The following is a 19,642-nucleotide window of genomic DNA, read 5'->3' on the forward strand; positions in this document are numbered from 1 at the left end:
TTAGTCATATTAAATGATGTTGAATTACAACAAAGTTCCATTAAACGAAGATACAGTTTGGCATTCACAGTAAAACCCGAAGACTTCCTTATGATCTCTGAAAATATAATTCATAACAAACACAGAACTATTTATGGAACTGTTAGCCTGATTGGAATCAATAAATTCATTTAGTCTCAAACATTCTCTAAAGAAGTTTTCCCATGAGATGCTGCATGCATGAGAGTAAGCAGCAAAGGAAATGGCCCATTACAGAAAGCAGCACATCACATACAGAACAAACGTACATCACTTGGCTTCAGGATCTGTCTGGCTGTGATTCTAGACTGAAACAAACAAGGGAAGTCCTCCTGTATATCTGAAATATTACTTTCTAAATTTCATAAGCAGAAGTAAAAACATACCAAGCTCGGAAGCCTTACTCTGCGTACAAACCAGATTTGGCTGACTAGACAAGCTGCTCCGAACCGCACGAGTCTAGAGTGGAGGTATATGCAGGGGAAAATGCTTCACTTTGATTTATTTTTGCATTGCAGGGAATTTTTGGGGAGGTTTTGGATTGTTCACTGTTTATTTCAGTTCAGTTTGTTTGCTGAACAGTTCAGTTTGTTTGGTGAACATTAAAAAAAAAAACCCCAAAATAAACCCAAACCAAAAAAGAAAATCTCCCCCCAGGTCCCCTTTCCCTTCCTATAGGGTTTCTGCTGAAGAAATCCCCCGTTGCTCCTGGCTGTGGTTGAAAAATGGAGTAGGCTAGCTCTAAGAACTGCGCTAAATTATTTTATGACTGTAAAGCAACAGAGCTGTATCGGGGCTGGGTGACACCTTTTATCAACCAGAACTGGTGAGGCAGGAGCACCTGGGGATCGCTCCTGGAAGAACTAATGGGGGCTACAAGGCTTGTGTAGGAAAACACTATTTGTTAACAGCATACATTGTTTGCTAAACCAATAATATCTGAACAGTTTGGGATATTTTTGGATGAGTTGTTGTAATAACCGAACGGAAAATGAACTCATTTGCTGCATTTTACCCATTCAGGTAAAACAAATACACATCTCTCATTCTGGGGCCTAGCGCTCAGCTTGACGCATGGTTGGCTATGTGTTTTGGACGTGCTAGAATAATGGGATGCAGTAATGGGATTAGCATGTCCAAAATGCTGTCCAAACAAGCGCGTAGCTAATAGCGCTCATCAAATGTAAATGCCATATAGATGAGGCTATTAGCTATTACCCCAATGCAAAAATTCACTGTGAGGTTGAAGCACATTTTTAACATGGAAACTTTTATGCCTGCCCTGTAGCAGGCTTAAAGTCTTTCCAATCAAAAAATACTGCTTTTTTGTGGTTCCTCCTTAGTATCATCGCGATACTAAGAAGGAGAAACCACAGAAAGCCGCACCATGCAAAATTAAAAAGGCTTGCCTGAAAAAAAAAAAAATTTCTGGGCGCACAATATACACCCACAATATGCACACTCCAGGTCATGTATATTGTGCTGATCAATTAGCTGCCACGGGATAAAATGGATGCTCATATTGGGGTAGATTTTTAAAAACGGCGCATTCGCATACTTTTGTTCGCGCTCCAGGCGCAAACAAAAGTACGCTGGATTTTAGTAGATACGCGCGTAGCCGCGTGTATCTGCTAAAATCCAGGATCGGCGCGCGCAAGGCTGCTGATTTTGGGCAGCCGGTGCGTGCCGAGCCGCGCAGCCTGCCTCCGTTCCCTCCGAGGCCGCTCCGAAATTGGAGCGGCCTCGGAGGGAACTCTCTTTCGCCCTCCCCTCACCTTCCACTCCCTTCCTCTACCTAACCCACCCCCCCGGCCCTATCTAACCCCCCCTACCTTTGTCCATGGATTTACGCCTCCCGGAGGGAGAAGTAAATCCCTGCGCGCCAGCGGCCTGCTGGCGCGCCGAGACGCAACCCGGGGGCGGTTCTGGAGGGCGCGGCCACGCCCCTGGACCGCCCCGGGCCGAAACCATGCCCCTGGGCCCGCCCCCGAAACGCCGCATCCCGCCCCCAAAACGCCGCGTTGATTGGCCCCGGCCCCGACACGCCCCCGACAAAAAGCCCCGGGACTTACGCGAGTCCGGGGGCTTTGCGCGCTCCGGCAGGCCTATGGAAAATAGGCGCGCCGGATTTACGCGGATTTACGCGAGCAGGGCTTTTCAAATCCGCCCCATTGTGCGTCCATTTTCCTAATCTCCTGGGTGCCGAATGCCAAGGAAGCGCTAAGGATGCACAAATTCCCCCAGCACGTCCTTTTTAATGCGGCAGTTCATTAGCATATCGCATTACATGGTGGATGGTGCACGTTAGGAAAACGGGAGCTCATATTGCATTATTGAGTTAGTCTATTTGAATGAATTTAGTATTTATCAGGGGTGTACATGGGAAAAATGTTTTGTTTCATTTTTTTTTTATTTATTTTGTTTTTTGTTTCATTTTTTTTAAAACTTAATTTTATTGTTTTAGCACATGCTAAATCTTTTTAACCGAGGCTGTGGAATTTAGAGTGCTGAAAAGAAAAAAATTAAATTAAATTTCATTATTTTTTTTATGTTTTAGATTGGAAACACAAAATGGGCCAGATTTTAGAATCTACGCACCTTGCGCGCGCCGAGCCCTAGGGGAGCCCCGATGGCTTTTCCTGTTCCCTCCCAGGCCGCTCCAAAATCGGAGCGGCCTGGGAGGGAACTTTCCTTCTGCCCCCCCCCCCCCACCTTCCCCTCCCTTCCCCTACCTAACCCGCCCCCCCATCCCTACCTAAACCCCCCCTAACCTTTATTTTGGAAGTTGCGCCTGCCTCTGGGCAGGCGTAGGTTGCGTGTGCTGGACAAGTACCGGCGCATGATCCCCCGGCCTAACGGTCCTAATGGCCCTAACGGCCATGACCCCGCTCCGCCCTGGACCGCCCCGCCCCTTTTTTCAAGCCCCGGGACATACGCGTGTCCCGGGGCTTGCCTGCATTGCCGGGCCTATGCAAAATAGGCTCGGCGCATGTAACCCCCCCTACAAGCGTAAATCCAGCTGGATTTAGGTGTGTAGGGCTTTTAAAATTTGCCCCAATGAGACTCCAGATTCCATGGCTGTTTTCATGTCATTTTAAAATGACTGCACATCTCTAGTATTTCTGAGCAGGTACAAACATATTTGGCATCCTAGGTGAACCTTTATTCATTCACCCCCACCCCCCACTCTCCCACAACTGCTATTGGCAGTGGCTCCAGCACAGAGCTCCCTATGAAACAAGAGCCCCTCTAGATCTCACACGGGCAGGATTTTGATGCCCCCCAAATTTTGGCCCTCTAGGAACCATCTAGTTTGCTTAAAAGAAGCATTGGCCCTGTTTCTGAGGAATTATTGAGGTCAAATGCCCCATTCATATAAGGTTATAATTATACAAAAATCCATAAAAAGAAAGAAAGAAAGGTAAAATAATAGCAATTGAATACAGTCCCACGATTAGGACGCAATGTCCTCTGCACGCATAGTCCTGCACCAATATTGGAGGAGAGCAGCAGCTTCTTGGTGAAGGCAGCCTTGCAGCAGCAGGGAAGGCAGTGCCCACAGCCCGGAAACCTTTCTGCAGGACTGGTTTGCGAGTCACTAGCTTGGAGAAAAAGCACTAAGGGGCAATATAAAGCGAGGAAAGCGGGTGCTGAAAAGTCAGCGCCCGCTTTCCTAATGTGCGCATGGCACCCGCAAGGGGGGCGCCATGCAATACCCAAATTAGGGGGTCGCACTAGCAAGGAGGCTCTAGGGTCGCTTGTGCGACCCTAGAGCCTCCTTGCTAACGTAACCCCGCTGCGGCTGCCGGTTATGAAGACCGACGCCGGAAAACTTGGCGTCAGTTTTCATAGCCGGCCATCTACCAGTAATGAAAATGGTCGCCGATAAACTCGGCATCGGTCTTCATAACTTGGTGGTCTGCCGAGATAATTTTTTTTTTTACTTAAGAAAAGAAGTACAGAAAAGCAATTTTTTCTGCTTTTCTGTACTTCTTTTCAATGCGCTCAGCTATTACTGCCTGCTCCAGGCAGGCTACTTAACCCGCGTGGGAGTGCGGGTTACACAGTGCGCTCGGCCGAGGGCACTGTGTAACCCGCGTGGGAGTGCGGGTTACACAGTGCGCTCGGCTGAGCGCACTGTATAACCCGCGTGGGAGTGCGGGTTATACAGTGCGCTCGGCTGAGGGCACTGTATAACCCGCGTGGGAGTGTGGGTTATACAGTGCGCTCGGCTGAGGGCACTGTATTGCATCGGCCCCTGACACCTCAGAAGGTTCTGAAACGGGATTTCTTGGTGTGGAGCCATCACAGTTGTGGCACGGAAGACCACACCTTTCTGTCCGTGCTGGTCAAATTGCTTGAGGTCTTCCTCTTACATCCCACAATGAGGAGTAGGAGGAGAGGAAGGGAGAGAAACGTGCAGTGCTTTGGAGATTTGGAATTCTGAAAATATTTTTAAAAATATCAGTTCTCTTAGTACAGTATCTTTTTAAGTCATGGAAGATTATATATATTTTTTACAGTCCTATCCTTTCATCTGCCTTTGACATTGTAAATGACCTCTTTAACATGAAGTGAAATGCATTCATTTAAGTGAACCTGCCCTGCGGAAGAGTCAAAGATCTGAATGCTTTGATGAGCTGACAATTATAACGTGATTATCTTCTTAAGTCAATTTATAACACTTAACGTCAATTCATTGTCCAGGAGAATATGAAATCTATTACTGAAGGACCATCATACTGGGAACAGATCAGCTGTAGTCAGTAATGCATGGGAGAGCAAAACAGCCGAGAAGGGAGAATCGTCATTCACCAGACAGAAACCACTGATGCAGATTAAGTTTCGAAACGTGGACCTGTGTCGGGTGAAGTAACACTTGTACTGATTAAGAATGTAGTGATTTTATTTGCAAAAAGTAAAAAATAAACAATAATAGTTTTAATGACGTTAGGATTAAAATACGGGGCTAGGATTTGGCAATCAGTGAGTAAAGTCAATTTGCTTCCTGTATGATGGTCCTTCAATAATAAGTTTGAAATTCTCCAGGAGAGAACTGACATTAATCATTATAAATTGACTTAGGAGCTATTGAGAATGAATCTTATAACTAACATAGATATTTTTTTGCCTCAGTTTTGGATTCTTTATTGTGTAATTATGATATGATTCCAAGCAGAATCTGCTTTTATGGTTTATTTTTGCTGAGAATGGATTCTGCATTATTTTATTTAAATTGTAAATAAATAAATCATTGTGTTCTGCATTTCAGGAAGACTGTCAGGATTGCGCATACTCGAGCAGTCACTTCACTATACGCGAAACGTTTATTGCTTTAATACAAAAGCTGTTTAAGTGATTCCTAGATGGTCTCATATGTACTCAACCAAGAATGAATCTGTTCTCAGAGGATGTTCAGTACTTTGGCCCAAAACACATAGGGGTAGATTTTAAAAGAAGCGCGATCAGCCTACTTTTGCTTGCGCATCAGACTCAAGCAAAAGTACGCTGGATTTTAGTAGATACGCGCGGAGCCGCGCGTATCCACTAAAATCCTGGATCGGCGCGCGCAAGGCTATCGATTTTGTATAGCCTGCGCGCGCCGAGCCGCGCTGCCTCCCCCCGTTCCCTCCAAGGCCGCTCCGAAATCGGAGCGGCCTTGGAGGGAACTTTCCTTTGCCCTCCCCTCACCTTCCCCTCCCTTCCCCTACCTAACCCACCCGCCCGGCCCTGTCTACACCCCCCCCTTACCTTTGTCGGGGGATTTACGCCTCCCGGAGGGAGACGTAAATCCCCGCGCGCCAGCGGGCCTGCTGCGCGCCGGGCCGCGACCTGGGGGCGGGTACGGAGGGCGCGGCCACGCCCCGTACCCGCCCCCAAAACGCTGCCGACACGCCCCCGGAACGCCGCGACGACCGGGCCCGCCCCCCGACATGCCCCCGACACGCCCCCCTCCGAGAACCCCGGGACTTACGCGAGTCCCGGGGCTCTGCGCGCGCCGGGAGGCCTATGTAAAATAGGCTTCCCGGCGCGCAGGGCCCTGCTCGCCTAAATCCGCCCGGTTTTGGGCGGATTTAGGCGAGCAGGGCTCTGAAAATCTACCCCATAGATGGTAATTTTTAAAAAGCCACGCAGGCGTACGTGTATGCATGTCTGCCGGCTTGCACAAATGGACATGGCCATTTTATGCCATAGGCGCATGTTATGAAATTGGCTGCATGCGCGTACATGTGCGAGCGTAGATATGGACACGCGCATGTTATGAAATTGGCTGCATGCACGTACATGTGCGAGCGTAGATATGGACACGCACATGTGTGTGCAAACGCTGTCTCTACTGCATAAGTGGGGAATATTGCTGGGCGCACGCGCTGATGCAAATACCCGTTTCCCCAGTTCGTTCCCACTTCTCCCCAGTAAAGGATAGGACTTCCTAACCCCCATGGCTAGTCTCCCTTTTACATGTTAGCCCCGACCCTTCAAACCCCGCTGACTAGCCCTAATTTTTTATTTTAAAACTTACACGCCATCCATAGCAGTTCCATAGAAGGGGACCCCGGCGCGCACTCGGGCATGCTATGAGGTCAATGTTGCGCCACAGGGAGTCTGGTTAACTTATACCGAATATTCAACAGCATGGGCGCCACTCAAAATATCTGGTTAACCCAAAATTAGCCAGATAAATTCATCTGACTGCCTCGTTAGCCAAATAATGCCAAATATCGGCCTTATCAGGCTAACTTTGCTTCACCCAAGCATGCCCCTGGTCTGCCCCTGACTTATCCAGATAAGCTGGATGACAGCTGGATAACTTGGGGGGTGGTCAAACAGATGAGGAAATTGAAAACCCCTTTGAATATTTAACTCTGTGTTTACAGCTCAAGTCAGTGGAAACAAAGACAACCCTCTCTTACCTCCTCACCATACTTTAAATGGATAACGATTCATGGATTACTCCAAATATCCCATGATCTGAGCACATGCACACATTTTCTTGATGTTGCCAAATATGAATAAAGCAGACACTGAACCAGCTGGCCTGGTCACATACTTATCACAGACATCATTTATTTTTTTGTATTTTACTGGTGTATGTTTCTCTTAATTATCAATTTTTTAAATATGTTTTTATGTTTTGCCTTTTCTTTTATTTATTTTCTTTAGTTATTTTTTTGCTTTTAATATGACTTATGCTTGTATATTATGTATTGTAATGTCTTTGATTTGTAAACTGTTGTGATTTATCATAGGACAGTGGTCATGCAAGAAAATGTACTAAACTAAAAGCATGGATTTATGCAAAGTGTGCAGTGACTTATCAGAAAGGGCCGAGACAGGTGCACAAGGTGACCAAGTGCTCAAACGATTTTTTCTGAAGTTAGAGCTCTGGAATTCAGCATGCGAGAGCCTCAAAAGCCACCCCTCTCTGCGGTGCCCATTCTGGGCAGTGACAATCATTATATTAGCGCCACTCTTTTCTAACTGGAACAAACCAATCCAAGATGAAAATAAATGAATTTTACTTACTTTAAACACTTCAAAGCAATCACTTCAGTATTCTATTCTGTAAAAAATACTTTCATTATGTTTATTATAAAAATATAAATGTTTCCACTACAAATCATTTTACATTAGTAAAAGGCCATCTACAATTGCACAACATAGAAACTAATACGAATAATGCATTGAAAATACATGTTAAAGTAAATATATATTGCCAATCCAATCACATCTATGCATTGCTTATTGTATGCTAAGTACAGCACAGAAATGAGATATGTTAACAGAATAAATAATATGAAAATCATATTTAACATATAAAACAGATAATATGGTACATAATTTTATGAATAATTTGTCTGTTGCAAATAAGTGTTGCAGGTCCTATACAAGGGGATGGCCGCAAAACCTCTAGAACGTCTAACTCTGCAGTGAAGAACTGCCCAGACCATGAACAGGGGAAACAAAACTACTGCTAGAACCTGCAAAAGTGAGCCAGGGAGGAGGAGGGAGAGAGGATCCTAAACTGGGAAGACTTGCAGGAGAGTCACAAGGCCAAGGACCACGAGGGACCCTGGACCAACAAGGTCAGCTTTCTGGAGTGGCCCCACCAAACTAAAAATGAAAGGCAAAGAGAAAGCCTTTTACAAATTCTGCTCCTGTGGAATACAGAAAGTGTAGTGAAGTGCCAAAATACTCTGATCTTGGACTCTGAAGCTGATTTCAATCTTTGTGATGCTGTTAGAGCTCTTGGTAGGTCCCAAGTGGAAGAGGTTTGGGAGCCACTGGTAGCTCTTATAGTATAAGAAACTTCTTCACAAAATGGAACCCCTCCCCCAAAAGGTAACGCTTTGTTCATCTTTCTTCAGAGGGATCACAGACTGGTCCAAAGCTCCCCGAAATGCAACCGTGCCTGAGGGGGAGATGCAAAGGTCTGGAAGTCACAAGGCTCGATCTGAGCTGGGTCATTTGCCAAAAGGGGACACACAACTAGCTGGCTGCCTGAACTGCTCCCACAGACTGGACTGGCACTTTGAAATGCTGTTTTTGGATCGACTGCAGAATTAAAGAGAGCTTCAGATTTCTTTAATCAGCCTTCTAGATTTCCAATCTCAAACCTACAACTGCAAATTCTGGAGACACGAGGCTGTTTGATCATAGTCCATGATTCCTGCTTCAGGATACTTCATGCACACGCGTCTTGGAGGGAGGCAGAGGGCCTTCCTTCAGATTGTACCTATGCTAGCTAGTAAACTTTATCTTGCTTTCCTGCAGTTTGCAGCATCTCTAGTTCTAATAGGAATGAAGTTCACCTTTTGACAAATAGTTGTATGCCTGAATACCTACTGTGGTTTGTAGTCTGTAAAGACATGTGTTATTTCACTCATAGAGCAGAAGTAAGATGTCAGTTAAGCAGATGCTTTCACCATTTTAAAGGAAAGTTAGAGTCCCCATAATAAATTAGATGTATTGTCTATCCAGCTGCCATTACTTGCCTGGTGGGACAATGGACAATACTTTTAAAAGTCAGTAAAACAAATACTTGTGCTTTTGGTAAGTTGTGACCTTAGTCATTTGTACAATAGCATACTAATAAAAGTGCATGGTTTCCCAAAGCAGAAATGCACAAGAGACCCAGATAATGCACAGCTCTGACAAGCACTTGTGGGTCTGTTTTGCTTCTTCTTAAACCCAGAGCTCAATTAGTGTCAGTGGGAGTAATACTGCATTGGAGATGGATTCCCTCCAGCTGTGGCCACATCCCTCGAGTGCTGGCAGCAGAGGGCGAGTGAGCAGCCATTGCGAGAAAAGAGGGGAGAGTGGTGTTCTGATGTCACTGTTTTTGCATCCGGTGGGCACATCACGAGGCGGGAGCAAGCTCATCTCTTTCCTACAATGCCTCAAGCTGCTCCTGCAAGCTGTGCATACACAGAATATGAAGGGACGGCTGGAAGGCCCACTGACCAATCTGACCTTCTGTCGCATAGATTTTATGACCTGCTTTATAACTGGTAGTGCATTTCCTGGTTAACTGGGAAAATAATGAACGGCACATCTGTAGCTCAACAGCTTTAATATATCAGGGCAGTAATTACTCAGAAAGGAAAATAAACAGCTTCTGATTCCAAATTCCCAGGGCAATGGAACAGGAAACTGTTTGAGGATGCTCAACAGAATCTAGCAGCTGAAAGATCTTATAATGTCTTAGCACTCAGCCAAATCACTCTGTACTAATCAGGATCCCCCACTCGACCACTACCTACAACTCATGAGCCACAAACCAGGAAGCAGTGGGTAGACTGGGATTAGGACTGGAAAAAACAAAGTGAACCACAGATCACTATCTGAGAGGTTTGCAGATCACTAAATATGTTTTGCATTTATTGAATGGCCAAAATAGCAACTAAGAGTCAGAATGAGCTGTTAGAGCTGCTGTAGGTAAATCTGGGCCTGTAATTATTAATTAGTCACCAAAAGAGCCCTGCCACTCAAATAATTTTCAAATCACCAACCCGACTTTGATTCAGAAATCATGAATCCAGATTTGTGAGATCTCAAATCCTAAATGAATCTCAAACCACTAGTTAGAGATCGCAAATGCTATACGGCTTACTGGATAAACCACATTCTTGCTAGAGAATTCTGGCTTGGCAGCAGAAAATGCATGAAATCAAATCGAAACATAAATATGAACAAGAAAAGAAAAGCAAAATTGGAAATAAATATGTATTTTAAAAAAAATCAAGACCTTTTTTCACAAACACGCTTCAAGAAATTAGCAAACTGTCACAAATGTAATTGTGAAATAATTCTTCAATTCACTGCAAACATTGTTAATGCATCATTTTTGTATACTTGGCACAAGATCAGGTAATAAAATCATGGCTGGACGATTCTAGGTTTAAGGTTCTTTAGTTTGCCTGCTTTGAGATTAGAAAACAAGTGCGACTGAGTGTGTTCCCCATCTGCTCCTGCAGGCCTGGTCTTTACGACTTGCTGGTAATGACTGGGCACGGTCTATATTCCCTGCTCTTCCAGGACCGTATCCCATTGCTTCTTTGTTATCTTTTACAACATATTATCTGCAATAACAATTTGTTACCATAAGGGGGAATAAAAGCACACACCCTCCCTTTATGACTAAAAGATAGAAAAGCAGTTTCTCGCTCCCTGTTTAAGGCATCTGTATATCCGTCTTTAATGTCTCAATGGGTTAGAAGTTTGCTGGGAGTCTGCTGCATTCTTTCAAATTCTTCTTAACCCTTTAAGGTCTTCAGCTGCAAATGCACCTTCTCTGGGAAGCCACCAGCTCCTCTTTCTTTGTCCTGAGAACAACGTTTAGGCGCCTTACACTGCGACCGGACTGTTCTTTTTGTGTGTTTCTAGAGCTTTAATACTGCTAATGATCTTCTTCTGAGGCCCAACGATAGTAACACCAACCTTCTTCATATCACTGAAACGAAGAAAAGGGAGTGAATGAGGCACTGAGGGAGCAGAGGAGAAGTCTCTATCTAACATTTTTTTAGGGGAAATGGAACAAAGTATAGCATCAAATTCAGGGACGGCATGTGGATACATTAAATAGCCTTGACGATCTTACATCCATTGCACCATTTTGTCTCCAAAACTGTCTTTCAAGAGCATCACATGGTGAAATATTTTTCAGCAGTGACTTTCGTACACAGGGCAGCTGGCAAGCTGAGGGCTCTGGATCTTGGGGATTTCTTTATTTAACCCAGAGAACAACCTTCCCTGCCAATAAGGAATGAGGGGAGGAGCAGGAAATCCGAACCCAGGCTGGGCGAGGAAAAGAAAAGAGGACTGGGCAAAGAAGACAGGAAGAGAAAAGCGAGGAGACACTCTGAGAGGAGTATGCAAGGCATAGTGAAACAGGGCAGAAAGAAAGGTAGACGTAAAGAAGAGAGACAGAAAGCATGGGATGGTGAATCTTAATGTCATGCACATGGACAGAATTTATAAAAGAAATGTGCTGCTGTGAAACGTGAACTATTCATTTGCAACGTGGTTTGAAAACTGAGAAATAGAATATGTACATCCATCAATATGTAAATGAGGCACAGAACCACAGACATATCAAGAGAGTATATAAGAAAACTGTTCAGGCCACAGCTCCAAGCATCCCATACAGGAGGCTCGTTAGCCTGCAGATAAAATATCACTGTTCCCCCATGGCTGGGGGTGCTTTTGCTTAGTGCCAGTTTAGAAGAGCCATGCAATGGGGACTGAGAGATATTAAATTCTGTAGCTCTGTGCTAGATTCACTGAGCTGAGTTCCACCATCCAAACACTGCACCGTGCACGTCGGGAAGAGCCTGTTCAGCCAAAAGGAATGCACAACAAATAGCAGACCTTTTCCATGCCTTAGTCACTCTGAATCCATTGTTAGGTATAAATATGGCTTTAGATGCTGTCTGTTACTTAATTAAGCACTCGTCTTTGGGAAACTGGACATTATCAGCTGGTCTGTCACTTCCTGCCCCATGGGGAGGATAATGATAAGAAATCATAATCCACCAATGGCAATAGCACATTGACTGTTTTCCTTTTCACCAGTGAGCTGCTGGTGACTCAGCTCACAGCCGGCACTTGGGTTTCAGGCGAAGTTAAACTATGTAAGCAGCCCTAGAGCACGCCAATAGACTTTCCAGTGAGAATACACGGCCTTGCACCACGCCTAAAAAATGAACAACATTACATAGAGGAGTTTTTCTCTCAAGATTTTGCACGTGCAAGAAGCTAGTGAACACACATTTACAGAAAACAAAAGAAAAGATGATCACAGCCTTTAACCCAGGCTGGGTGCTACTGATAGTAAATGCCTAGCTGAGGAGGGAATGGGCTTTGTTTAATATAGATGGTTTTCATTGGTACAGAATGGAATAAATTCGCTGTGTTTTAGGAGGAGTTTTCATTCTTCTTAAGATGGAGTTTCTTGGCAAACTCCTCATTAGCTGTAAGGAGCTCATGCCTTTATATTCCTGCCTGGCAGAAAGGGTCTTCACTTCCACATGATAGACACTTCCATGACAAATGCAGAAATTGCGCTTTTAACCCTATTTGGACCCTTTCCAGCCTGGTCTTTCTTTAGTGCAAATGTGAGCCTGGATCTGGAGGGTCTGTGGGGCCCCTGACATGACTGGTGTAATATTTGGGATGATTGTGAATACAGGCTTACGGTGCTCTACTCGTGAGTTAGAAAGGCCAGCTCCAATTAAGACAGAAGTCAAAGAGGCAAGAGCAAGCTGCTGGGCCAAAAAAGAAACAAAGACAGTAATAAATTTGATTTTGAATGCAGTAATAATTACATATTTGAAAAGCAGACTATGATGAATGTAGAAGACACTGAACAGACGTAGAACTGGCTATTTGTATCTCAGCAAGACTTCTAAATCAAAGCAGAATTTGTAATCCCTTTGCGGTTATTAGGACATTTTACGATGCATTAAAACTTCATTTCTTTTTAAGAGCTCATTGGATAGGTCGGCACAATTATTCTTACATTATACACTGTACATTTAAAATGTTCTGTGAAGAAACGATATGTTGATATTCCCTGGAACCCTGGACCTCATTCGTTTCAAGGTTTTTTTTAACACAAGAGACTGGATGAATGACAGATTAAAAATAGATGGTGTAAATGTCCGTTCCAACCCTGCAGCATGAATGCAATTCTGCGCGGAGCTGCGTAGACTGCAGGCACTTACTCAGAGGAAATCTTTGCTATCGTATCGCATGAGCTGTACCCGACTCCTGTAAGGCTGTCCTTGCAATGTCCAGTTCGAATGCCGTCCAACCAGTCTCCTGTCGTGCGGAAGGCAGTGATATCAGCACTGTGTTGGTCTAGTAAAAGATTCGATGGCCTAAAATTACAAAACAACAGGAAGAGAATGAGGAAGGGGGGTGAGTAGAGGATTGCACGGTGCTTTAACGTAGCAGCAGCAGCAGGAGCTTCCCGGCTTTGCGCTGCCTTCCTGTTCATCTCTAGAATTTATCTGCCACTGAGGCCTCATCTGTTCAAGCTGGCAGCTCTGTGAGACGCAGTGCAATCATCAGATGCTTAAATGCCTCTGCAACATCACCCATGCCTGTGCTTTGAAGCACTGAAGCGTTCCCAGAACATGACAAATATCATTTGGTTCTAACTTAATTTGTTTAACCATTAGCAAAAAATGAGTATAATTTAGAATATATTTATTTGACTTGACATAAAGTCTCAAATGCTGTGCCAGTTGCAACAGTGATAAACCCCTTTTAAATGTACAATTCAGCTGATGGAAAGCCCGATCTACAGGCGACTGAAAGTCATGATGCCTTTGTGACTGAGAAAGACTTTTGTGCTCTTACAGAAGATCTCACCCAGGCGTGCTCAGCTCCATGCTACCTGCCACAGAATCAAATGCACTCAGAGACCTGTAGTTTATAATACATTTCAGCAGCAACTGCCAGAACCCAGAAAGGGAGATGTTCTGTGCTAGGACCTCAGAAAATATTCTGGAAGGAAGGGTTGGGCCTGCGGCTTGTTTCAGCATTAGATCAGTGATACGTTCCCAATTTCTTGTCAAGGGGCTCTCTCGAGCTCTGCTCTCCACTCACTATTACACACGCTCATGCTCATAAAATAATTCAGCAAAGGGTTACTGAGCTCAGGGGAGAATGGGGGGCCCCTCCAGTTTAGATTTCATTCAGATCCCTTCTGTACTGCACAGTTTAAAGCAACTCAATTTATTTCAAGCCTTTGCCAACTCTGACCCGTCTTGTATTGAATCTGCAAAGACATGAGCCTGCTCCCCAAAAGTCAAGCCCCATCGCGACTCAGCTGGCACCCGATTGCCTCACCTGACTTGTCAAGGCTCTAGTTTGGCTGCTCTAACATTGCAACAATCTTGTTCCTGCCCACCTCTGTCTGGCCAGTTCATCTCAGAAATACCAGAGGCAGCAAACATTTACAGAGCAAACTGCCACACTTAAGAGATTTTGACCACATTTCAGTTCTTAACCAGGTGGCAGCCAAATTAGACTTCCCGCTAGAACCTGATCCATCAGGGCTAGACACAGAGCCACTACATATTCCTGCAACTTGCAAGTAATGATGTACACCAGACTTAATGGCAAGTGGCAGATGCAGCCGTTAAAAAATGTTGGTCATAACTAGCAGTAGCCGTACCTGACACCATAGCTACGGCTATTTTGGTCCTAAGAAGCACGATATATTTATAGTTGGACAGGGGCCACGAAGCCTTGTCCCCAGACATGGATCCAAAATGTTTATGAAGTGCACATGAAGAGGAAAAAGGTTAAACTGAACTTTTTTTTTTTTTTTAACTCGCTTTTGTCTCCATTTACTTAAGCAAAGCCTTGTCCTTGGAATATGGGAGTAAAAAGGAAAAAAAAAATACATAAACAAGTTGAAATAGAACAGGACACACGGATTAGGGATTAGGGAGATCCAACAGAGGTTTCATGCTTATTACTTGGATCAAAGGATCATCAGGACAAAAAAAATGACCTCATTTTAATGTAAGTGACCCCTGGATAACCAGCGCTGGGAAGTATTATTTTTCTCTTTGCGGGGGCTCCTTTGGGGATTCTAAGCAACCATTGGTTACTCTCCTCCCAAGAGAGGACATCTGGACACTTTATCAATGAAGAGGAATTTGACTCTTGCTGCGAGAAGCCTATGCAGTCTCCTTCAACCCACCGAGGGATTGCTGAGCTTTTGGAGCATCTGCAGGCATCTGCCGTGGCTGGACCCAGCCCCTCCCCCGACAGTGGAGGGGGGGCCGAAGGCGGAAATTTATAGGCTTGGCTGATGTATGCTGTGAGCTCACGCGCTAGTAGACAAATTAGACGGGTCTCAGGCCCATGCAGCTGGAAGCAGCGTCCTGCTGAGCTCCACCTGATCTCCTACAGTTTCCCATAAATCAGTACCTGCTAGGCTGCAGACCTCAGCCATTAAAATGAAATCAGGGAAATTGCATGTTTTCTCAAGGGAAGAGGAGTGGAACGCCACCTCCCTTTTGTGCTTTTTTTTTTAAGTGGTTGTGGGCATAGTTGTAATTCTTTACATTGCTCTCTCCATGGCAGAGGAGCGGATTCACATTGGCATTTTAAGAAAGCCCTACATGCACAGTATGTTTAAGACAGATGCCTTCCCAGCTATAAAGAATATTCATTGGATCTAGTGGTCACTGCAATGATGCCTGGGGCGCTGCTTGTAAGCAACTGGGATGGACAGGTTGATGCAAGGCATGTAACTCTCTGCCAGCAGAAAAGAAAAAGAAGAACCGAATATCAGAGAATTGTTCCGCTCCATGAGAAAGGACTTCCTTGCAGGACCAAGAGCAGATCCGCTTGGATTTATTCTCAAGGATATCTGGGCAGTGTGAATTTAAAATGTAAATAGATGTGGTGTAGTTTTATTTTATTGGTTTTATTAGATTACATTGGGCACAAGCATTCCATAATCTATTTTAAAATGTAGGGCTATTTACTGTACTGTATGTTAGCAGTAACATAAATAAAGGGTGAATTTTCATGTGCTAAGAGCAGGGGTAACTTAGAGTGGGTGACGTATGCATTATTTCATATAATTTTCAAAATGAACTCATGCACATGTGTTTTTCTGAAAGTTGGTATAATTTATGTGTGTGGTTGCTGCCTAAGTTACCCATGCTGTCACAAAATTACTGTCTGAATTATTATTAGAAATGTACACTCTGTATGTCCTATAAAATATTTTATATATATATATATATATATATATATATATATATATATAATGGGATGTAATTCCCACATATTTACTATTTCAAAATGCATTGCGCATACTGTAACATGTGGAAAGGAGAAAGGCATCAGGCCCTCTCTTAAAAGAACGGAGTCCTGAGGCCTGCAGAGCCCCAGCTGATTCACGGCAGACGCTGCCCTGCCAAAGCAGGAACCTCTGACCTCTGCTCCAGCCAGTGCTATTTCTTGGCAGGACATTTCACCTGCCCTCCAGAGCTTCTCAAATAAGATCCCCACTCGGCACTTTCACAGCAGACTTTAAAATGATAAGACATGGGCATTCTTCATTGATAAAAGCAAATTTAAAAAATAAATGCGATTTTTTAATAAAAATAACATAAGTGCAAAGACAAAGTTTGTTCCATGAAAAATGTATAGTGATCTCTTTATCTGCATTAAAACCTGGGAATTATTGTCCTGAAAGTGAAGCCCAGAAATTTTGTAGCACATTTCACACATAGGTCACTTCAATTAGAAAACGAGAACTATAAAAAAAGATTCTGATTTTCTTTTGGCATGTTTGTCCCTATCCTTTCTCAGTCTAATTGCAATAATGCAATGCACAGCTGTTTCTTAATTCTGTCCAGGTTATGTTTTCACTTTCTACACAGTCCGGAATTATTAGCAAGCTCTCAGTTTAGAGAACTTCCACAAACTCCATTTATGTCTTTAACCGAGATAAAATGTGCTCACATCAGTCATGACAGGACAGCGCTAATTGTACAGCAGATGAGCGAGGCTCATAGTCATGAAAACTTTATTCTGTCTCTCTTGGTGTGCAGTTGCTTTGTTTTACTAATTTACCATTTACAAAAAGTTTTACACCACAGGATCCTTATCCATAGAGTCACCAAGTCACATTGTCTATACTTCTTAGAGTTTTCTATTTTTTTGGACAGACTTTAAGGTGCCGATGTGCTAAATTTTGTTAATATAGCTATTAGTGCACGTATATGCAGTGTTTTACATGTTTAGTAATGGCCAGTGTTAACGAGATGTAAATGAGGCACACGTTTCCACAGATGGCAAAGTATGCACTTGTAAGTCATTACGGTTTTGTCTGTTTTACATTTTGAGCATTTTAACATCCACTGCACTAACAGGTAATGAACTATTTGTCTACTTTTGTATCTCATTACTGCATTATCATAGATTTTGGGTTAACGCAAGCTTTTGTACACATTAACTACTTGTGATAGATAATACAGGCATTCAATACGTAGGCACTGCATTACTGATAATGCATTTTAGTATATTGGCCCCTTAGCTTTTTGTGAGCCATGCAAGGTAGAAACAAGGATGGGATAACAATTATGTTGAACACAGAACTTTGTAAAAAGTATTAAATAGAAATCAGCTCCCACATGGGAAGTAGCTTGCAGGCCTTGATACCAAGAAGGGGAGGACAGTGATCTGAGGGCACAGAACACCAGTTTCAAACAGTACTGGGTCTGCTAGTGGGAGCTGAGGCATTTCAGATTAATTGTTCCCCAAATATGAGGTAATATATACCCCAGGCTCTGGAACAATAAGCACATTGCCAAAAGCAATGTAATGGAGCCCCTAGGATTCACACTGTAAAATACCTAAACAACTTTGAGATGCAATTAAAATGCCTAGCAGCAGACTCCAGCTGTGCTAGAACAGCAGGGACAGGCGTGTGGCTCACACAACGTTCTGCTTACGTTCTGAATTGATAATGCTGGTTAACGTTCTCTTGGAGTGTGCTCTTCACTTCTGCATTATTGACAATAGCAAATGCATCTCGAGCAAAATAAAGGTATGTAAAATACAAAAGATTCGCCATTGTACCCTCGTACTCTGGTGTCTGTTCTGGGACATTTGGAGATGTACAGAACCTGATTGTACAAGGGAGAAATCGCAGGCCAGAGTTGGCTCATATACCATTTTTCCAACATGGGAAAACATGTCACTGAGCTAATCGCTACATATATTTGACCTTTCGTTTGGATCAGGAACTTTGTAGAATATATGCCAATAAACCTCCTACATCCAACTCATAGTGTTTGCTTTTCCAGGTCTCACAAATTATTAAAGATTTGTATGTGTAATGGAATCTGGTTCCTGCAGATGCAGACTTGATCAAAATCAATTCATTAATCTCAAAGGCCATCTTGCCTGCCAAGAATATTTTTAGTTTATCCATTTGACCTTCCTAGCAAGATGTCATAATGGCAACACATGCATAACAGGTAAATTCATAGGCAAAAGATATTGCTGAGAGTAGCAATAAATTTCATAAGAAGGTTGTGTCCTTGAGCCAGTTCATTATTTTAGATGTGATACAATGAATTCTCCTACAGATATCCCAATTATTTCTGACATTGGGCCATCTGGGACTGGAGTATCCCACTGAGAACACTTTTAGCTTTGGGGTGGGAAGCAGCCTTCACTGCTTTTAAAATACATTCTGGAGGACTTGGAGAAGGATGCAGGCTCAGAAGAGACCATTAGTACTGGCAGCACTGCTAGTTCAGTGCCATTAATTGAACTGAATTTTGACCACACAAAGAATCTGACAAGAAGGAAAAGTTGAACCTACCAAGGCATCGTTCAACATACAAATGTCAAACAATCAATGGGAATGAAAAACAAATTTTAGATAATGTGCTGGTGGACAGTATTCAAAGTCTTAATTGGGAGATATTTTTCTGTTACATTTTTGTGGTAGTAGCTTTTTAAAATATGTAGCGCATACTATCAAAGCATGAAAAAAAATCTTGAAAGATATGGATTTTCTATGGTATACAAAATGGCAGCCATGGGTAGTGAGTTTAAGAATAACACAGATACCAGACTAAATTAAAAATAAGTTAATTCAGAACAGATGTTCCAGACTACTTGATTATACAAGGCTTTATAAAAATATGGAATTGCCAGCCAGGGAAAGTTGTTTAGGCTAAAATCATTATGAGCTCAACTAAGGAATCATTAGACATCACAACCATCAAACAACAGAAAGCAGAGAAGGAGGAAGCCTGAAAGACTTTCAATCCAAGCTTCTTACATTTCTGTAGAATGGCACAGAATCTGGACCAGACTGTGAGGATCCAACATGCTAACCAAGCATAGCTAAAATGTTTGGTAAATTATAAATCCTACATGCAGATGAAAGCATTCAAGGCAAATTAAACAACTTAGTACAGAGGTATCACATAAGCAATGATATAAACATTATAGACCTCATGCCACCCATCCGTGTGGAATCTTGTGATTTAGTCACATACCGGGTCACCACTGAACTTTCAACAGAAGTGTCTTGAAAGTGCACCGCGAAAAGGATAAGTGCTTTTTG

The 19,642-nt window shown here is 43.4% G+C and overlaps 1 protein-coding gene across 2 annotated transcripts in view; it reads right to left on the reverse strand.

The window, feature by feature from the left end:
* Window positions 1-7,589: 7,589 nt before the first annotated feature.
* EPHA3 (EPH receptor A3) overlaps window positions 7,590-19,642 on the reverse strand; it is a 276,444-nt gene continuing 264,391 nt past the window's right edge. For both annotated transcript variants that reach the window (XM_029578191.1, XM_029578190.1), the window contains exons 16-17: window positions 13,245-13,400; window positions 7,590-10,972 (exon numbers count right to left, since the gene is read on the reverse strand). In XM_029578191.1, the coding sequence (XP_029434051.1) occupies window positions 10,867-10,972; window positions 13,245-13,400 (262 nt within the window). In that variant the 3' untranslated portion in view covers window positions 7,590-10,866. The remainder of the gene's footprint in view (window positions 10,973-13,244; window positions 13,401-19,642) is intronic.

The sequence above is a fragment of the Rhinatrema bivittatum genome, chromosome 15 (assembly GCF_901001135.1).
Source record: "Rhinatrema bivittatum chromosome 15, aRhiBiv1.1, whole genome shotgun sequence".
NCBI classification, from domain to species: Eukaryota; Metazoa; Chordata; class Amphibia; order Gymnophiona; family Rhinatrematidae; genus Rhinatrema; species Rhinatrema bivittatum.